This window comes from Centruroides sculpturatus, unplaced genomic scaffold (assembly GCF_000671375.1).
Source record: "Centruroides sculpturatus isolate CEXI.00-Female unplaced genomic scaffold, Cexi_2.0 scaffold1156, whole genome shotgun sequence".
Classification (NCBI taxonomy): domain Eukaryota; kingdom Metazoa; phylum Arthropoda; class Arachnida; order Scorpiones; family Buthidae; genus Centruroides; species Centruroides sculpturatus.
In genome coordinates this window covers 57,490-79,121 of record NW_019385353.1, presented here as the reverse complement: position 1 = coordinate 79,121, position 21,632 = coordinate 57,490, and the positions used below count along the sequence as shown (strand labels likewise).

The following is a 21,632-nucleotide window of genomic DNA, read 5'->3' as shown; positions in this document are numbered from 1 at the left end:
TTAAGTTTTAATAGAAAAAGTTGGTCCTCTGTCTTCTTCCTCTAATGAACATGCTCTTTCCCACAGAAAAAACTAAACCCCGCTTATGAGAATTGAGTTCGTCGATTCTCCACGACGTAATCGATACACATGGTGTCATCCTAACGTAATAAACGGATATCTTAATGTGTCTGTCACAGTAATCATTATCTCTTGGACTGCAGCCTCTTCGATCACCAAAGAGACAATCTCATCGGATGTGTTCTGTACGCAGGCTTCAACTGGCCTTGTTCTCCTGAAACTCTGCTTGAAAACAAGGATATCTACAATAGTCTCAAAAAGTTTCTCACATCAACGGCAGCGCTCTGCCCTCAGCGCAACTCTCACACAACCGACAACGACAAACCATCTACATCGCAATGAACTATGCCACAACAGGTTTCCTCCCGTCTTCAAGTGTGTGCACCAGCGGTACAGGACTCTTTGCTCTGTTCGAGCAGACTTAATCCAGCCAACTNTTTTTTTATGATAAAATAAATAATTAAACATATTTCAGATTAAATACAAGGTCAAGTAGTATTTTTAAATTAATTTCGTAACAATTGTATTTAACTTATAAAAACTTTTTACGGATGTTTTGAGTTCTTACTAATTTTTTGTAATAAACATGTTTTTGCCTTCGCTGAAGAAATCAAAACAGCTCGTTGTATTTATATCAAAGCATTGTATTATAATTTAAAATATCGATTTTTCATTATATGAAACAAAAACATATTTAATCTATATTAACTTTAAAAAATTTCATATTTTTTTTCTATAAAACTTTTTGCATTGTTGAAGAAGTTTACATAACATTAATCTTATATAATTTATTTGTAACATATTGTTTAATAATTTAATAAAATGTACGTATAAATTTTTATTTACGAATTACGAATTACGAATTATTATTTACGAATTATTAGCCTGCTCAACAACACAAAGAGCAAAAACTCCAGTAAACAATGCTTATAACATAAGCAAAAATAAAAATAATATTTACCAAAAAATGAAAAAACAAACATTTTCTTTCTTAACTATTATTATTGCATATTTATTATTATTATTATTGCATATTTGTTGCTAATTGAAATATTATTTACTCCAATATAAGACGTTCACACGCCAACAACAACGACAAAAACTGATGTTTTCATCATTTGTCTTTGTCTGTAAAACGTTCATACTAGTCTTTCTACTAATCTAGTCTTTCGTCTTAGTCGTTCTTCGTTCGACAGTTAGCCAAGAATCAACATTTGTCGTTATCGTAACGTTATTGGCCAAGCAACCAAACAATTTTTTGAACAAGATGGAGGAACCGCTAATCCCTCGTGCCGAAGAAAGTGGAGGCTCTACGAAGCTCAATAGATGTCGACCATCTATAGAGCCTAATTATTAGTAATAGGTTGTTTTCACATTGTATCTTTATTAAGTGGAGATGTAAATTACAAAGAATAACTTTGATGTAAATTACTGAGATGTAAATTACAAAGAATAACTTTATATTTCAAAAAAAATAAATACACAATTATTTTAATAGGCAATAAGAGATGTATGTGTCAGACTATCGAAAAATTTTTACAGACAGGTCGATTCTCGTATGTCGAAAATGATATTAACAATGCCCATTTTCACTTTTCTAAATTCGAATATTCATATTTAATATTTAACAACAAGTTATATTGACAATATAGGTTTATATTATTGTTGATTAGTCTCTTAATTTAATTGCATGGTTTAGAAAATTTTGGGTTAAAAATAAATTGTCAGTTTAACAGAAAAACAAATTAATGCTTCACATTGAAAGAACTTAAATCAATTTATTTGTAAATATATTTACAAAAACAACGAGTTTTCTTAGAAGCAATCTTCCTTCAATACGCAGGAACCATCAGATGCTCTATAATAACCTTTCTCACAGAAGCATCCAATTATGCATTGAAGGGTGCAAACTGTTGGTGGGTTATTGTAATTTGCACAAGTTATTGGGCATGCAGTTCCACATGTTACGAATTCTTCGTGCTCCAGTTGGCATTCTATTTAATTAAATATACATATTTTTAGATTTACTGTATTTCTTATATCCTAACATATTAAAATGCACAAAATGGAATATAAATATTTTTATTATTAAAGAATAGAATGTATTAATATAAATGCATTCAACTAGATAAAATACTAATTTCTCTCTTTTATATATATATATATTGTATTTCTAATTTGGATATTTGTTACAATTTAAGCTAATAAATGAATAAACTACTTACCCTGCTTTGTAAACTGGGCAGACACAGCAACAACGAGTGCGAAAATTACGAAAACAGCTTTCATGCTTATTGTCTTGTATCAATAGCGAAAGTAATCATCACTGTTTCACATTGCTTATAAAGGTTTTGAATGTATTCTTTGCACCTGTTTTTTTTATGATAAAATAAATAATTAAACATATTTCAGATTAAATACAAGGTCAAGTAGTATTTTTAAATTAATTTCGTAACAATTGTATTTAACTTATAAAAACTTTTTACGGATGTTTTGAGTTCTTACTAATTTTTTGTAATAAACATGTTTTTGCCTTCGCTGAAGAAATCAAAACAGCTCGTTGTATTTATATCAAAGCATTGTATTATAATTTAAAATATCGATTTTTCATTATATGAAACAAAAACATATTTAATCTATATTAACTTTAAAAAATTTCATATTTTTTTTCTATAAAACTTTTTGCATTGTTGAAGAAGTTTACATAACATTAATCTTATATAATTTATTTGTAACATATTGTTTAATAATTTAATAAAATGTACGTATAAATTTTTATTTACGAATTACGAATTACGAATTATTATTTACGAATTATTAGCCTGCTCAACAACACAAAGAGCAAAAACTCCAGTAAACAATGCTTATAACATAAGCAAAAATAAAAATAATATTTACCAAAAAATGAAAAAACAAACATTTTCTTTCTTAACAACTGGTTTATTATTGCATATTTGTTGCTAATTGAAATATTATTTAAATAGTTAACTTATCCCTTTAGACCTTTAGATATGAGATATCATAGCAGCAAAAAATGTGTTAATTATTACAATGTTACTATTTTAACTTTTCAATTTGCTTTATCAGTTTTTACCCAATTAAAAATTATTTTTTGTTATCNTTTCTGTATGTGGGGGGAACACGATTTTGTTCACATTTTGTAAAATTTATAAAATTTTACAGTGAGGTTCGTGTATTAAAGAGATTGATGCTATTAAATTTTGCTGGTTAAAAATCGAATTGGTGAGGAGATAAAGGGGCATATATGGAATGGAGTCAGACTTAATGACGATTTTCCTCGTTATTAGCATTTACATTTTTTTTATAAAACCACACCTATCCTCAAAATTAACCTTCTGGCCATTTTATAATAATTAAAAAATATAAAAAGTTTTTAAAATAAAATGTCATAACAGGTGGCGCCACACGCAGTTTTAAATGTTTCCGGGAAAGTTTAGCAACTCGTTGCTGGATTTTTAAATTAGTTGTTAAGCAAAAATAATGGGATAAAAGTCGGAAAAAATTTCCTACAGTCTACCTTTGATAAAAAGTTATCTAGATACGAAACGAAAATAGAAAATTCTGCAGAAGATCCAAGCAAAGCAAAAAAAGTTTTAGGTGTACTGTACTTGCAAGTTGAGAAAATTATTTGACAAAGCCATTTTTATGCAGGTCTATCGTAACTCGTAAGTACTGTACCTTACGACGGACCTGCATAAAGATTGCTTTGTCAAATAATTTTCTCGAGTAGTTTTCTAGAAACTGTATAATAAAAGTTTGTTCAATATATTTATAAATATCGGAGGAAAATGTTATTTGCTACAATGATCATAGTTAAGTAAATGAAGTAAAATGAGCACATTTGAACATTTTTCTGTTATTTGTAAAAATTTATAATTGTACGTACATGATTTCCTAAGTAATTCTCTCCAACTATGTGGGACAGCATAAATTGGCGTGGAATTTCGTTCTAAGTGGTACTGCTCACACGGACTCCTCCCGCATAAAAGAAGACTTCAAAGTGATTTATGGTTTATTTCAATTTGTTTACGTTTGGCTACATACTATATTTGCTTCACATTAAAAAGTGAAAAAGTTACGAAAAATAGCATCATTTAAGTTATTTTTTCTGGCTGTCATAACACGGGAAAGCATTGTAATCGTCTCAAATTTTTCTTACTTTTCCTGCTGTTATAGTATAATTATAGTAAACGTGTTACATTTGATTCTGAGGAATTTTTGAAATTTTGGAGACCCTCTAAGCCCAAAAAAGTAAAAAATAAAAAATAAACTGAGAGCCAAGAAATGTGTGAGTGTTGACCTCTATTTAGTTCAATATCTCATGATAGGTTAAAAATTAAGAAACGAAAGTTAGCACGGTAACTCGATATTATTACATTTTCATGGTTGAAGATCGAGGGGGTGAGGAGATAGTGTGGGTCATGTGTCATATCTTGAATGGGGTCAGATTTAATAAATATTTTACTCATTATCGACATTTACAATGTTTTTAGAAACTCACCTCTACCATTAAAATTAAGCCTTTTGCCTTTTTAATAATAATTAATAATATAAAAATGATTTTTTAATTAATAGAATCTCATAACAGATGAATCCATACACAAGTTTAACTGCGTACTAATGTGCATACCAGTCAGTGTTTCTTAAACACAAGTATTGTTTGCCGGAAAAGTTATACAACTCGTTGCCATATTTTTGCTGTTACTTTACCCTTAATGTGTATTTCGTTAATTTATACACATGTTTAAAATAAAATTTTTATTATTTATGTTTACAGCATACAGTAACAATAAAAAATAAAAGGGCTTATTATATTTAAATATTACAACCAATTATATATTAATTTTCCAAAAATTAATATTAATAACTACTTATGTAATTATTAAAAAATTTATCATAGCATAATAATTAATCTTGGTTTTATCACAATATATCAAATACTATTATTATTATCTGTTTCGATATTTTGTGAACAGGTGAAGGAAATCACATTTACATCTATAAAAGGAATATTAAGAGTTACTGTCGAGTCGATCTTTGTGATTAATTATCAAACATGAAGGTTCTTCTTGTAACTTTTTTAATAATTGGTGTCGTTTATGCTGATTTTAAGTTGCCTCGTAAGTATAGGCTAATATATTACAGTAAAGCTGGTTCAAAAATTAATTTTATAGTTTTCATAGATATAGAAATTTATATACGATATAAATATACTTATATATGTAGTATAAATAAATATAATTTATTTATATTATTATACAAGTATAGTAATATAAATACAATTTGTTTATAATGAATATAATTTGTACATGGAATAACTTGGATTTGGATACAAATTATATTATTTTTTGTTGTCTTTAATGTTTAAATATCATCGTTTATTTTTTTTATTTTCATATGATATTTCACTTCAAAATTGTATGGTTAATTTAAAATATTTCCACTTATTAGTGAAGTATTTTNAATTATATGCTTCATTTAAAACATTTCCACTTATTAGTGAAGTATTTTCTAAATTCAGAACTTTAAAATATGTACGTTTTTAAGAAAGTATTCTAAATCTTCTTATTCTAGAACGAATTATTCTAAATCCTTTGCATAACTATACTGAATATTTCATAACTGAAAATATGAGTAAAATTTTGTAATTTTATGTAGTAACATTTTTATTTTACAGGGTGCGACAGAGAAAATGAACAGCTTTTAGAATGTGGAACTGCATGTCCTATAACATGTGAGAATTACGATAACCCACCAAAATTTTGCACCTTGCAATGCATCTACGGATGCTTTTGTAAAAAAGGCTATTATAGAGCATCAGATGGATCTTGTGTTTCGAAAGAAGATTGCTTTTAAACTTATGTCATATTAAATAAGTTTCAGAAATAAAGACATGATTTCTATGATTTGTAATTTTTTTATCAAAACTACTTAAATGTTTCAAAAATATAGTGTTTTACTATTATCGCAGTTGTTTCTAAGCAAATTGGCTATAGGTAACTTAGTTTAAATTCAGGTTTGAGAAAAGATGACGCTCGCTTTCAAGCCACCTTCTCGTTGCACCTTTCATTGATTTAAACCAGAGTTTCTCAACAGGGGCGATATCGCCCCCATGTGGCGTTTTTTCATGTTGAGGGGGCGATTAGTAACAATTTATATTTTGGGGGTGAAAAACAATTTTCTGGGCGAGATAGTAAAACATTATATTAAGAATAATTAGATATTTTATTCGTTATATCGTACAATAAACAAATAACATTATACTAGTCACTAGTCTATTCAATGCAGTACGAATTTTGCGTTAACCTTGGCCCTGGGCATCGGAATTTTGAAGTGAAGGGGGCGATACTACGTAACGGTTTTAAAGAAGGGGGCGATACTGTAGCTGTACGCTATATTTTGTATATATTAATTTAAGGTTAGTTACGTTTCTTCCTTCAATCCTTTGTTCTATTGTTCCATTTCCTTCTAGAACTTTCCTATCTTAATCCCTGTCCCTTGGATGGGATGACCAGTTCCGGGAAACGGAAGAACAAAGAAGTTAGAATGACCCTTAGGACAAAGAGGAAAAGAGACAGGGGATTCGAGGACAGAACGGCGAGGTGTACGGAAGTGGAGAGAGGACACTCCGCGTCGCTTAAGCAACGACCGGAGATCTTGGAAAGACATTAAGATAAAGGTTCTCGTCCGACGACAGCAACAAAAGATTTTAGAAAAGGAAATATTAAGTAAAGAGGAAGACAACGACGAGTCGAATCCAAAGGAGTTCATCGTGTGACATCCCACCCAACAGTACAAATAGTTCGAACACGCCGACAAAAATCCCGGGTATTTCTGTCCCTATCGTGTGTATTCTTCCTTCATCCTTCTACTTCTATTCTTCTCTTTCACTAGTATTAAGTTAGCATATAAGATTAGTTTTAAAGTCAGGCCCTTTTTGTTATCGCGGTCGGAAATATTGTCATAGCAGTAATTTCATATACCGTCGTGTTGTATTGTGACGTTGGAATCCATAATAAAATATATTTTTTTATACGCAAAAATTGTTTAATTGTATAACTCTTATTTTTGCTCTATCTTTCACAATACTACGTTGAAGGAAGGCGATACTAAGATTCGTTAGAGGTTGAGAAACACTGATTCAAACAATACTGTACTCTTATCATTTGCTCATATAATACGTTTTACTAAACAATGAAAGTGCTGAAAAGTCTAGTTTTGTCAAACTCATTGCATTATGAACAAAAAAGAATTAGATAATTAACACAATTCCAGAAATTATACAACATTTTATTGCAATTTATACTGATATTTCAGAAAAGTTAATAATAATAAAAAGATTATTTTATTTACTTCTGAAAGATTTATAATTCATTAGAATAGGTTGTTATTACAGAAAGTAACTTTGAAGAATAATTTGAGAACCCGTAATTTCATTTTCATACAAAATTATATCATGATAAGAATTCAAGTAAACTGCTAAACATATTGGCTACTAATAAAATATTTTTAAAAATTATGTAGCTTAGGATTCATCGTGAGATAGAATGTTTAAAAATACTGTTTTCCATTGTATGTCGAGACGAATCCTTTTTGAAAACTCATTGGCCTTACCTTAATTTACACAATATGTTTCTATCATCTCTTCTGCTGTTGGAAGAAAGTAGGTAACTTAAATTATGCAACTTATACAGCATATGACAACTTTCAAAAAGGATTCATCTCGAAATACCTGGAGAGAGAGAGGTTGCTTATTAGCACAAATGTACTGTACAAGTCACAGCTGCTTGTATTTACAACTCATTGCTACTTGTAGAGTGCCTGTGTGTAATAACATTGAGATTTTACTAAGATTAAATGATTCCCTTCAAAACATAATAAGATATTTTAACTTCCTTACCCAGTATTCACCAACACGAATTATTTCGAGAGTTAATATACTTGAGTTATATAACAACCCAGGTAGTATGAAGAGTTATTCAGTTTCGTATTCTCTAATCTAGAGTTTCTGAATTCGAAGTTTGTTTACTCGTTATATGTCTGAGGTCGATAGTTGTTGATTTGTTACTATCTAACAGACACAGTGATTGGTTTCAATAATGGATAAAATGGATGTAGTGGATAAAATGGCGCAAAAAGTCGAAAGTGTCTGAAAGCATTTTACCACATTTGAAAAAGAATGAAAAAGAATTTTTATCGGAATTGATTCAAAAATATAGCAGCATTATAGAAATTAAAAAAACAAATTCTATCTCAGTTAAAGTTTTGAATATTTTAAAAATTTATAGTTTTATTACAGTTTGTAATTATTTATTTTTATTAATAACTAACAGAATTGTTCAGCATTTCCTGGTCAGAAAGTAAAAAGGATAAACGTTAAAATGAAAACTATATTACAAGTTTTGTTATTTTAGTCTACTCGTTATGTTTATCAAGGTGGAGGAGATCAAATCAGAAAATATTTCATGTCTATGTCTATATTTTCCTCAGGTTTCCAGAGAGTAAATATGAAAAATTTTATGCAGATCGACCAAAAGCTTAGATCAAAACGACAAAACATTCTATCATAGATATTCACCGACAGACAAAAATTCTCAAAATATGTATATTTGCAATAAACTGGGATGGTCAAATTTGACACGATTCCAATACTTTTTCGTTTTATATATACATAACTGCCGATAAAGTAAAATGAGACATTATTTTATAAATATTATATTTTTAAATCATTAGGCTTGTATTAATTAATAGATTAAAAGTAACCGCAAAATGTAAAGTCACGCGATAGCCCGCACTTCAACATGCCACGTAACAGTTGATTGACCAATCTGTTAAAACTCAAAAATAGGCTATTACTTTATAAATGTTCAATATCTTAAATAAAACCTTCAATAGGACCACATAAGAGGTGGTCGGCTCTCGAAATATCTATTAAGCATAAGCAAACTCCTAGATTCTTCGGTAGCTTGGTGTCGCTATTTTCTCTCGTCCAGTGCCAATCAGAGGGGGGATAGGAGGAGCAACTGCCCCCGATCTCGCAATATTAGGGGCCTCAACTTGGCAACTCAATATGTTAGACAAAAATATAGGAGAAGGCAAAGCGATTTGCTAAATTTCAACATTTATAAAATTAAATTCTATATTTCTGTAGAAGGAATCAAAGAGGATTGCGAGATATAAGCTAGTCCTTGATTGGCTAGAAGTATATCACCCTGACCAACTCCAGGCTGGAGGGGATGTTCTTCTGGCCAAACACTACACACACCCATACTCAAAAGTTATGAAAAAAACATGATCTGCTTACATTTTAGATGCTTTTTTTAAAAAGATGTTTTTAGGACATTAAACATTGCTTTTTCAGATTTAAAAAAATTATTTATCACAGAAATCACATAATATAAGAAATATTCACTAAATGAATTATTTTTCAACAACATCTTATTTATATTTAATAAATAATAATAATAATTTAATTATTATTGCGAAAATTTTTGCTTTATGAAATTTGTAATATAATAATAAATGTTTTAATAAGTGATTAGTTGCTTAGAAGACTACAGAAAATTATTTTCCTTTTCTAGTTGATGTTTTCCCTTATCGGGAACAACAGCCATACATGATTGCTTGAATATATTCAATAAGAAAAATTCAACTGAAATTTATTGTATATTTTATAATTATTATTCCTTTTATAAATTCATAGCATTATTTATATCAAAATATTGTCTGCATATATTCTCTTTCAGCTTGAACATGTTACATTTTCGGAATTTTCCTTAATAATAACTAGCTTCCGATTTTGTTATGAGGAGGATTTTTAAGTGTACAGTAAGAAGGATTTTTCACATATATGAAAGGGATTTTCGTTCTTACAACCTGAGAACACTGGATGTTGTATCGACATCGATATGTAATACCGTGTATACGAGAAGTCTCTATTTTAAGATAACATCGGACATCGATATCGATAATATCGTATCGTATCGAACAAGCCTAGTATCCGGCTCAAAAGATGGCGCTACTCTACTAGTCCAGTGCACTAATCTTGGTTGGACTCGTGACTAATATTTTCCGCACCATGTGGTAAAAAATTTATTGCTGTTGAAAAGTATTTTAGTTCCACTTAAAAACTAAATGTTGTACAAATCAATAAAGAAAAGAAAATAGTTTTATTAATTCATATGCCTTTGTGTCCTTATTATATACAATTTATTATATAGATGTCTACTAGAATATATCGTATTATCAGGACTTTTTGTACTGCTGTTCTGTTTTTGAAAATTGAGGAAAACTTATTCGGAAAAAACTCTTTATTGTTCACCTGGTAATGTGTGTACAGGAGAAATACCAGGTGAACAATAAAGATTGTTTTTTCCGAATAACTTTTCCTCAATTTGCTGAAACAGAACAGCAGTACAAAAAGTCCTGATAATACGATATGTCCTGGTAGACGTCTATATACAGTAATATATTGAAAAAAAAAAATAGTTTTATACTTTAGGTAATTTATATAATGAATTTTTTAACATCATAACAATATTTTGGCAGAAGGTGATTGGTAAGCGGCGGTTCTATTTTTATTTATATGACGATATACTTGTATAACAAATATTTTATTATTAGTTTAGATATATGTTTTACTTGGCTGCTCTTTATCAGCATTTATTAGTCCTGAAAATAACCTTTTAATTTTTTTATCAATCTGAGAGTGGAATAGGACGAATAAAAATCTGAGATGTTTACTCTTGACGAAACAAAAGCTAAAGTTAATTTTCCTGCACTGCTAAATGCTCCTAAACCATCACATTACCTCCACGGAGTTATGCTTAGAGAGACACTGAGGTTGTTTTCTTAAATCATGACAATATCCATTCAATCCGGCCTGTCAGTCAAAGTTACTAACTACTGTGATGGTTCGAGGGATTCAGGTAATGTAATAGTTTGGGGACATTTACCAATATAGGAAAATAATCTTTAGCTTTTGTTTAGTTAAGAATAAACGGCTCATGAAAGGGATTTTCGTTCGTACAACCTGAGAACACTGGATGTTGTTATTTTAAAAATATAACGATTATTAATCCACGTTTGCCGATCATCTCCTGTCATTTTTTTTAACATTAGCACAAGCCTTTCACATTTCAACAGATAAATAGATAATGCAAACGTTTATTCTAGTCGCAGTACAATAGTGTTTTAGAATAACGATATTGAAGTTCTGGATTTACCAGCATACTTCCTACACCCAAAACCGATGGAAAACCTCAGAAATTCTCGTGAGAATAGGATACGGGACAACCATTCTCTTATATAAGTTAAACGCAAAAACGCGATTGAAAGACATGGGTGTGGAGACGTTACAAAATATTGTTCAGAGCATTTCCAACAGAATATTTTAATTAATAAATAAAAACGGACGCCTAACCAATTGTTAATTGCGATGTTTCGCAACTTTTGCATGACCTTTTTCTCCTAATGTTAAAAATAGACTTAGGGTGTTATATAGCCTAAGTGTAAACACCAATTTATAATTCAGATAAGCAAACAATTTGATATTTTTAATGATACTTACATAACTTGTTTACTTGTGTTATTGATTTTATTGACAATTAGTTATCGGTGGTTTCATATAGCTAGTATATTTGTATCGTGCATTTTGCAAAGGTATTATATTTATGTCGAGCNAACGTAATATATAAAAATTTAAATATAAAATTTTATAATTTATATTATTTATATATTATAAACATTTACATAAAATTTTTTTCTTGTACTGTACGTTATTAGCAAACACATCATTTTAACGTCTGTAAATTATTCAAGTGGTGACATATATTAGTTGCGACACCTTTACATGCAACATCTGTTTTATAGATTAAAACATATTTATTTGTTATATACAGTACTTCATTTATTTACATTGCCTACTACAAATATATCGAAGGTAAATCCTGAAAACTGCGTCGTAACATTAAAGTAAAAGGAAATAAAAGGTAAGTATTAACATTAAAAAGCGAAAGTAATTTCAATGATTTAGTAAAATTAAAACTGTAGCAAGCAAAGTTTATATATATTTTACTGTAAAAGACCGATAGCTAGCAAATTTCGATATTCTCCGGTGAATGTCAGCATTTACAAAGTCGCTTGTTGTTTGTACGGTACAGTTTGAATTATTTGCTAAATATTCTTATTTCGCACTTACATCGGCAAATGTCGACATTCAGCATGCGCTGATAGTAAATGTTGAATAAAAATATTTTTATTACGTTAAGACAAAAATGCAACTTTTTAACATATCATATAGGCCTATGTCAAATTTGGAGAACGCTTAATTAAAAACTTAAAGAGCTTTTCTATATCCTTTCCTAAAGTCGTCTAGAGTTTATCATTATTATTTGTAAACTGATTTATAGTTTAAAAAGTTTTCGAAGTTTGATGTAAGATTTCCTGTTTTCTATCTGTTTACTTTTAATTTTATCATTATTTATTACATTTCAAATAAAAGATAGCGTCTTTATAATTTCTCACTAAATTAATTTTGCCATCCATCTTCTTTTCTTAGCAGTTTATAAGTTTCTGTAAATTTTCTGTTTAATTAAATACTGACTTTTGTATCATTTTATACTAAATTTTCTAAATTTAACTAAGCTTCTTTCTTCGCTCAATTTAGCATTAGGCTACGACAATCCTCATCAAGCCATTGTTGTTTGAATTTGTTATTAATCTTTTTAATGCAATCATTCGTTTAACATACTTTTTAAAAACTTTCTTTCTATATTTCTTTTGCTTTCTTTAAATTTTGTCATATATATTTAAAGAAAGAAATCAATTTGAACCTTCATCATTGAACAAAATTCTACACAGATCTGATGCTAAAAAATAATCTATAGTTAACTGACTTAACGCAGAAAGTATTAATGTATTAACCCTTTTATTAAATTTAAAAAAATTATTAAAATTATTATTATTAAATTATTATTATAAAATTATTATTAAAAAAACTTGCCATGTGTCTTTAGAATACACACAATACTAGTGTTTACTATGCCAGAACCCTTTTAATCATTATAAATGTATTCATTTTAAAATAATCACATATTTTTCATCAATTGCAAACAATTATTTATTTCGATCATTCAAGATTTCATTTATACAATTATTAATGCCGTAATATTGTGTTGACATTCTGTAATTTCCATTCGTGCATCAAAAAATCACTATATAACAATCAAAGCAGGGCAATTGAACACCATTCTTACATTTTAATTCAAATTAATTTATACCCCGATTACTCGGCTTATTGGAATAAATATAAGACATTAACAACAGTATGTAAGAAAATTGAAATAAAATATTATTTACTTTAATGAATATTAATATTGTAGAAATAGCTTCTTGTCCTTGATTTTGCTATTAATATCTTGCGCCAACTTAGGCTTACTCTCAAAGTCAGGACTTACTAGAACGAAGAAGAACACTGGGTAGATTTCTTTTCCTTTTATTTAATTTCCTAATGCATTTCGAATCACTTTGTTTCTCATCAGTGCAAATAAAAGGAAGATTTTTTGACAAGAAATTTACAGGTTTGATATTATGTAAACCATAATTTACATTTACACTGTTTAAGTTTACAGACCGCCAAATTTACAATCATTCACTATTTTTAAGACAGAAAATTTTGCTTTTTTATAGTTATATTTTAAATTAATGTTTAGGTAGCTGTATTTAATTCTTAGTAAATATTAATTTCAAATAATACCACAAAAAAGCAGAATTATCTCTCTTAAAAATCGTGAATGATTGTAAATTTGGCGGTCTGTAAACTCAAACAGTGTAAATGTAAATTACGGTTTACATAACATCAAACCTGTAAATTTCTATCAGAAAAGCTTCCTTTTGTACCCACTGATGAGAAACAAAGTGGTTGAAAATGTTTTTGGGTTCGAAATACAATTTATGTTTACAGCATACAGTAAAAATAGAAAATAAATGTGCTTATTACATTTAAATATTACGACCAATTGTATATTAATTTAAAAAAAAATAAATATTACTAATTACTTATGTAATTATTACAAAAATTTATCATAGCGTAATACAACTGTGATTTTATTACAAATATATCAAATATTATTGTTATTTATCTGTTTCGATATTTTGTGAACAGGTGAAGGAAATCACATTTACACCTATAAAAGGAATATTGAGTTAGTGTCGAGCCGATCTTCGTGATTAATTATCAAACATGAAGGTTCTTCTTGTAACTTTTTTAATAATTACTGTCGTTTATGCTGATTTTGAGTCGTCCCGTAAGTATAATATATTACAGTAAAACTAATTTTATAGTTTTCATAGATATAGAAATTTATATACCATATGAATATACTTCTATATGTTATATAAATAAATATAGGGGAGATCGGGGCAAGATCGGCATGTTAAGCTTTACTTAAATTTTGTGTAATAAATACTGCTGTAAACTGAAAAAAAAGCTTTGCATATTGTCTATTGGAATGTTACCTTACTATAGAACTGGTTAAAATCAGTTTGGAAATAAAAATAATTAAAATAATTACAACTTTACAAGAAGAGAGAAATTGACGAAGTTGCCCCGGGTATAGGGGCAAGATCGGCAACTTCTCTCTTTTTGTAAAGTTGTAATTATTTTAATTATTTTTATTAAAGTTGCCCCTGGTATAGGGGCAACAGTAATGGGGCAAGATAGGCACGTATATAAAATTATGTTATTAACAATGTATAAGTTGGAATTCACTATTAAAACAAAGAAATACAAATCCAACACCCATTTAATATTATTACAACGAAATGCAAGTTCAAAGACATATATACATGAATAACAAATGCAAACATGTTTTCATTTATCATCTGTTTGATTTTTATCCTTTGCTTCTAATGTGGCTTTATGTTGCCGATCTTACCCCGCTAGTCATGATTTCGAAACATTAAGTACAACCCTGAGAACAGAATGCCAAGCCACGATCTGGCCACGTGAATAAGTTGAAGTTACATCCTTCTAACAGGAAAAGTAACTTTCGTTATCATGGAATTATAACAAAACCTGCCAATTCAATATAAATGGAAAAAAAATATTATATGGAATTCAACGAAAATGAAAATTTGCTTGATAATTCAACTACGCTTGTTGGAGAACAATAAAAACACTACACTCAACAAGCCACCGATAAAACTCAACTGCCTAACCTATAACCAAAGTCTCCTTTTAATTTGTATTTTAAAAAAAGCGCTTGACAAACTTGCCCCGCATGCCGAAGTTGCCCCGATCTCCCCTAATTACTGTATACAAGTTCAATAATACAAATACAGTACAATTTATATTTATAATAAATATAAATTGTACTGTACATGGAATAACTTTGAATTTATATACAAATTATATTACAAATTATATTATTTTTGATGTCTTTAATGTTCAAATATCATCGTTTGTTTTTTATTTCCATAAGATACACTTAAAAAGCGTATGGTTAATTTAAAATATTTCCACTTATTAGTGAAGTATTTTTTACATTCGGAACTCTAAAATATGTATGTTTTTAAGAAAATATTCTAAATCTTCTTATCCTAAAATGAATTATTCTAAATCCTTTGCATAACTATACTGAATATTTCATAACTGAAAATATGAGTAAAATTTTGTACTTTTACGTAGTAACATTTCATTTTTATTTTACAGAGTGCAACAGAGAAAATGAAGAATTTAAAAATTGTGGAACTGCATGTCCTATAACATGTAAGAATTACGATAACCCACCAAAATTTTGCACCTATCAATGCGTCAGAGGATGTTTTTGTAAAAAAGGCTATTATAGAGCATCAGATGGATCTTGTGTTTCGAAAGAAGATTGCTTTTAAACTTAAGTTATATTAAATAAGTTTCAGAAATAAAGACATGATTTAAAGCTGTATTCTATGATTTGTAATCTTTTTATCAAAATCACTCAAATGTTTGAAAAATATAGTGTTTTACTATTATCGCAGTTGTTTCTAAGCAAATTGGCTATAGGTAACTTAGTTTAAATTCAGGCTTGAGAAAAGATGACGCTCGCTTTCAAGCCGCCTTCTCGTTGAACCTTTCATTGATTTAAACAATACTTCTATCATTTGGTCAAATAATACTTTCTACTAAAGAACGAAAGTGCTGAAAAGTCTAGTGTTTGTCAAACTCATTGCATTATGAACAAAAAAGAATTAGATAATTAACACAATTCCAGAAATTATACATTTTATTGCAATTTAGACTGATACTTCAGAAAAGTTAATAATAATAAAAAGATTATTTTATTTACTTCTGAAAGATTTATAATTCATTAGAATAGGTTGTTATTACAGAAAGTAACTTTGAAGAATAATTTTCAAACACGTAATTTCATTTCCATACAAAATTATATCATGATAAGAATTCAAGTAAACTGCTAAACATATTGGCTACTAATAAAATATTTTTAAAAATTATGTAGCTTAGGATTCATCGTGAGATAGAATGTTTAAAAATACTGTTTTCCATTGTATGTCGAGACGAATCCTTTTTGAAAACTCATTGGCCTTACCTTAATTTACACAATATGTTTCTATCATCTCTTCTGCTGTTGGAAGAAAGTAGGTAACTTAAATTATGCAACTTATACAGCATATGACAACTTTCAAAAAGGATTCATCTCGAAATACCTGGAGAGAGAGAGGTTGCTTATTAGCACAAATGTACTGTACAAGTCACAGCTGCTTGTATTTACAACTCATTGCTACTTGTAGAGTGCCTGTGTGTAATAACATTGAGATTTTACTAAGATTAAATGATTCCCTTCAAAACATAATAAGATATTTTAACTTCCTTACCCAGTATTCACCAACACGAATTATTTCGAGAGTTAATATACTTGAGTTATATAACAACCCAGGTAGTATGAAGAGTTATTCAGTTTCGTATTCTCTAATCTAGAGTTTCTGAATTCGAAGTTTGTTTACTCGTTATATGTCTGAGGTCGATAGTTGTTGATTTGTTACTATCTAACAGACACAGTGATTGGTTTCAATAATGGATAAAATGGATGTAGTGGATAAAATGGCGCAAAAAGTCGAAAGTGTCTGAAAGCATTTTACCACATTTGAAAAAGAATGAAAAAGAATTTTTATCGGAATTGATTCAAAAATATAGCAGCATTATAGAAATTAAAAAAACAAATTCTATCTCAGTTAAAGTTTTGAATATTTTAAAAATTTATAGTTTTATTACAGTTTGTAATTATTTATTTTTATTAATAACTAACAGATATGTTCAGCATTTCCTGGTCAGAAAGTAAAAAGGATAAACGTTAAAATGAAAACTATATTACAAGTTTTGTTATTTTAGTCTACTCGTTATGTTTATCAAGGTGGAGGAGATCAAATCAGAAAATAATTCATGTCTATGTCTATATTTTCCTTAGGTTTCTAGAGAGTAAATATGAAAAATTTTATGCAGATCGACCAAAAGCTTAGAACAAAACGACAAAACATTCTATCATAGATATTCACCGATAGACAAAAAGTCTCAAAACGTGTATATTTGCAAAAAAATGGGACGATCAAATTTGACACGATTCCAATACTTTTTTTTTTTATATATACATTAGCAGACCCGCCACGCGTTGTTGTGGCTCAAAATGTATCTATTATAAATTTATAACACTTCCCCCGTGGGGGGGATTTTTCGAAAAATTTCTTCTTAGTGTACTGTACATTCTCTCGACGTACCCTATTAAAATGCAATCAAAAACGCAAAAACCCGCATCTAAAATAGTATAATAGAAGCAGAGTTCTTTACGGTAAGCCTTAATCCTAACCATCTTTCTTCAGTGAGGGGGGATTTCGACACGTATATTATATAAAAACACGTGCGTATTCGAATGCAGCGTTGTGTGAAAATTTCAAAGGAATTGGTAGGAACAAACGAACATTACATTTTTATTTATATAGATAGATAGAAGATGATCCGCTTTAGTTCATTTTCACAGATAAGCGTAATGCCTCACAGAAAAGCAAACTTAGGTCGTCGTACTCGTAGCGCCATCTGTTAGACATAAAAGACTAAACCTAGATTATATCTTTTAATTTATATGAATGTTTAACGGAATAATATACAGCCTATGTCCACCCTGAGGTTCCATTCTAAATATTGGTGAAAGAATTTTTGAAATCGGACGAGTAGTTTCGGAGATTACCTGCTGCAAACAAACTTACATACATACAAACATTACCTCTTTATAATATTAGTATAGATAACAGCCGATAAAGTGAAATGAGACATTATTTTATAAATATTCTATTTTTAAATCATTAGGCTTGTATTAATTAATAGATTAAAAGTAACCGCAAAATGTAAAGTCACGCGATAGCCCGCACTACAACATGCCACTTAACAGTTGATTGATCAACATGTTAAAATTCAAAAATAGGCTATTATTTTATAAATGTTCAATATCTTAAATAAAATCTTCAAAAGGACCACATAAGAATTGGTCGGCTCTCGAAAGAGCTATTAAGCATAAGCAGACATGGATTCTTCGGTAGCATGGTGTCGCTATTTTCTCTCGCCCTAAATCTAGGTGAAAAAAAAGCGACAAAATGCCTATTGCGTAAGTCCAAAAAGATCCAACGAATTTATTCAAATTTTAAGTCGTTCATAGCACTCATCGTGAGCAATAAATTCTTTAAATTTCATCTAAATCGGTTCATAGGTCTTGGAGATATTAGCAAGATTGAGGCCGAAGTTTTAAACGCGAAAACGTGTACGTCGGACGTTCAGTGCCGCTTTCCTGTTAGCTTAGAAGTTTGACAATGGTGTTTGGAATGTCGAGCATGATTCCACTGACTATCCAAACACCATTGTCAAATTTTAAATAAAAAATAGTAAAATGACATTGGCCGGCGTTAATTACATTTAATAAATATAAATTATGGCATTTTTACAAAGGTAAAAAACCTTGTTTCTGTTAATCTTTCCGCAGTTTTATTTCTACACCATCAGCGATCCTTAAGACAATTCACATAAGTTTTGGAGACGACCTTCCTTTTAAGGCTACTGCCTCCGCAAAAAGATGTAAAGTTAGGCAGAGCGTCCTCTGGTCGTCTCCGAAACTTATGTGAATTGTCTTAAGGATCGCTGATGGTGTAGAAATAAAACTGCGGAAAAATTGACAGAAACAAGGTTTTTTTACCTTTGTAAAAATGTCATAATTTATATTTATTAAACCATTGTCAAACTTCTAGGCTTTCAGGAAAGCGACGCTGAACGTCCGACGTACACATTTTCGCGTTTAAAACTTCCGTCTCAACCTTGCTATTAAGGATTAAAGTTGGCACTTTAGCATTAAATGTGTGGCTAAGTTCTACTGTATAAAGGTGTGTGCTTTCTTCTGTTAACTTCTCGTAAATTTTAAATATAATTGGCGTCCTGGCTATTTACTGGTTTTATTAATGTTTTTATAACGTGCTTTTTCCAACAAGGAGAACAACACTCAACATCGACGTTGATAGTGGCGCATTCAGAATTTAATCTTTGGGAGAGACGAGTTGAACGGAGAAAACATTTTTAATGCCGAATTCAATAAAATTTCCACCGTATGTGCCGCTAATTCATAAGTAATATATAAATATAAGACATAACACAATATAAATGCAAAAAATGAATTTTAATTAGGAAAAGATTTTTGGAAAATTTTAGTGTTCTTTTTCCTTCTCCTTGGCTCCTTCTCTGGGTACTCTACTGGACGTTGATGGTTCAAATTTCAAAAGAGCAGTTTGTTGGCTCATTTTTAAATTAACAGAAATCGTTTGTAAAGTGTCAGCTTTTATTAACAGTTGTACTAATATATTTCAGTACTTACATTACTTAGTTAATACATTTCACATCACACGATTTTTCTGTAAAAAGCCTCGATAGTATTTCTCAAATTGATTTTCCTTGCTGGCTTTCGAATTTATAATGAGAGAAATTTTTAAGTGCAAGAAAAATTTTTTACATACGAGAAAGAGATTTTTGTTTCATATAACTTGAGAACACTGGATATCGTATCGAAATCGGTATGTAATATCAACATAATATCGTGTATACAAGATACCAATGATAATATCGATCGTCAATATAGATAATATCGTATCGTATTGAACAAGCTTAGTATCCGTCTCAAAAGATGGCACTACTCTACTAATCCAATGACTAATCTTGGAATTGCAACTAATAATGTTGCCGATGCCATTTGGTCAAAAAGTTTTGCTCTAAAAGTACTTTAGTTTCACTTAAAAATTAAATAATTAATTTTTAAGTACAAATTAATAAAGAAAAGGAAATAGGTTTTATCGTTTTAAATAATTCATCTATTTTTATAACATTATAATTTTAATTCTTTAATTTTTATACATTAATTCACGCCTCGCTAACATGTATCTCTTGTATCACTGCATCACTTGTAAACGATAGAAATAGGCCTATTTTTAGAATATATTATTAATATTAGATATTAATATTATAATTTAATATTATAATATTAAAAATAATTATTTTATAAAAAACTAGCACACGTTGTTGTGGCTCAAAATGTATCTATTATAAACTTATAACACTTCCCCCTAGGGCGGAATTTTTCGAAAAATTCCTTTTTAGTGTACATTCTCTTGACGTACCCTATTAAAACGCAATCAAAAACGCAAAAACCCGCATCTAAAATAGAATAATAGAAGACCAGTTCTTCACGGTAAGCCTTAATCCTGTCCATCTCTCCCCCAGTGGGGGAATTTCGACATGTATCTATATATATAAAAATGAATGTATGTCTGTCTGTGTGTCTGTGTGTCTGTGTGTCTGTCTTATGTCCTTCATGCATTACCACACCGTTTATCCGATTGCCGTGAAACTTTAGGAAGTTGTTTAATACACTCCCGCGAAGGTTTTTGGCATAGTACATTTATCCTACGATAGATGGCGCGTGTTTACACGAGCATTCGAGCACAGTGTGTTCGACCGATTTCAAATGGTGAAGACCATTTCTCCCTTCAAAAAATATTTCTATATATGTATTTGTAAACTGTTATTTACGATATTCGTAATAATGTTTGTTTTATCACTTTATTTTAACTTTTTTTTGCTAATTACATATGCGCTCAAACTTTGTTAAAACTTTAACTGTATACCGAACAACAACCGAAGTTGTAGAAGGAAATTCGCCTATTTTACCGATCTAGGGATCCTTTTTTCCAAATTTTAATATCATCTAATAATTTAAAAAGACAAATTACAATAAAACGGTTTATTATCCAACTATCAGAAATTTCACAACATGCCAAGGAAGAGAGGAAGGAGCAATTAAATAATTAAAATTATAAAGGATTTAAAAATATATATAAAAATGGGGAATATCGCACTTCTGACAATCGCAGCGAGTGTGTGGGCTAAATTTGGAGAATCCGTGCTTCTCGCATGGACAACTGTATGTGGCCGGCTCACGCGTCGAAAAACCTTCCGATTTATTCGTGTACGC

The 21,632-nt window shown here is 29.5% G+C and overlaps 1 protein-coding gene across 1 annotated transcript in view; it reads right to left on the bottom strand.

Moving 5' to 3' along the window:
- Positions 1-1,818: 1,818 nt before the first annotated feature.
- The window catches only part of LOC111638004 (mucin-6-like), a 40,263-nt gene continuing 20,449 nt past the window's right edge, over positions 1,819-21,632 (bottom strand). The window contains exons 3-4 of the mRNA XM_023383629.1: positions 2,286-2,358; positions 1,819-2,054 (exon numbers count right to left, since the gene is read on the bottom strand). Of these exons, the coding sequence (XP_023239397.1) occupies positions 1,876-2,054; positions 2,286-2,358 (252 nt within the window). The 3' untranslated portion in view covers positions 1,819-1,875. The remainder of the gene's footprint in view (positions 2,055-2,285; positions 2,359-21,632) is intronic.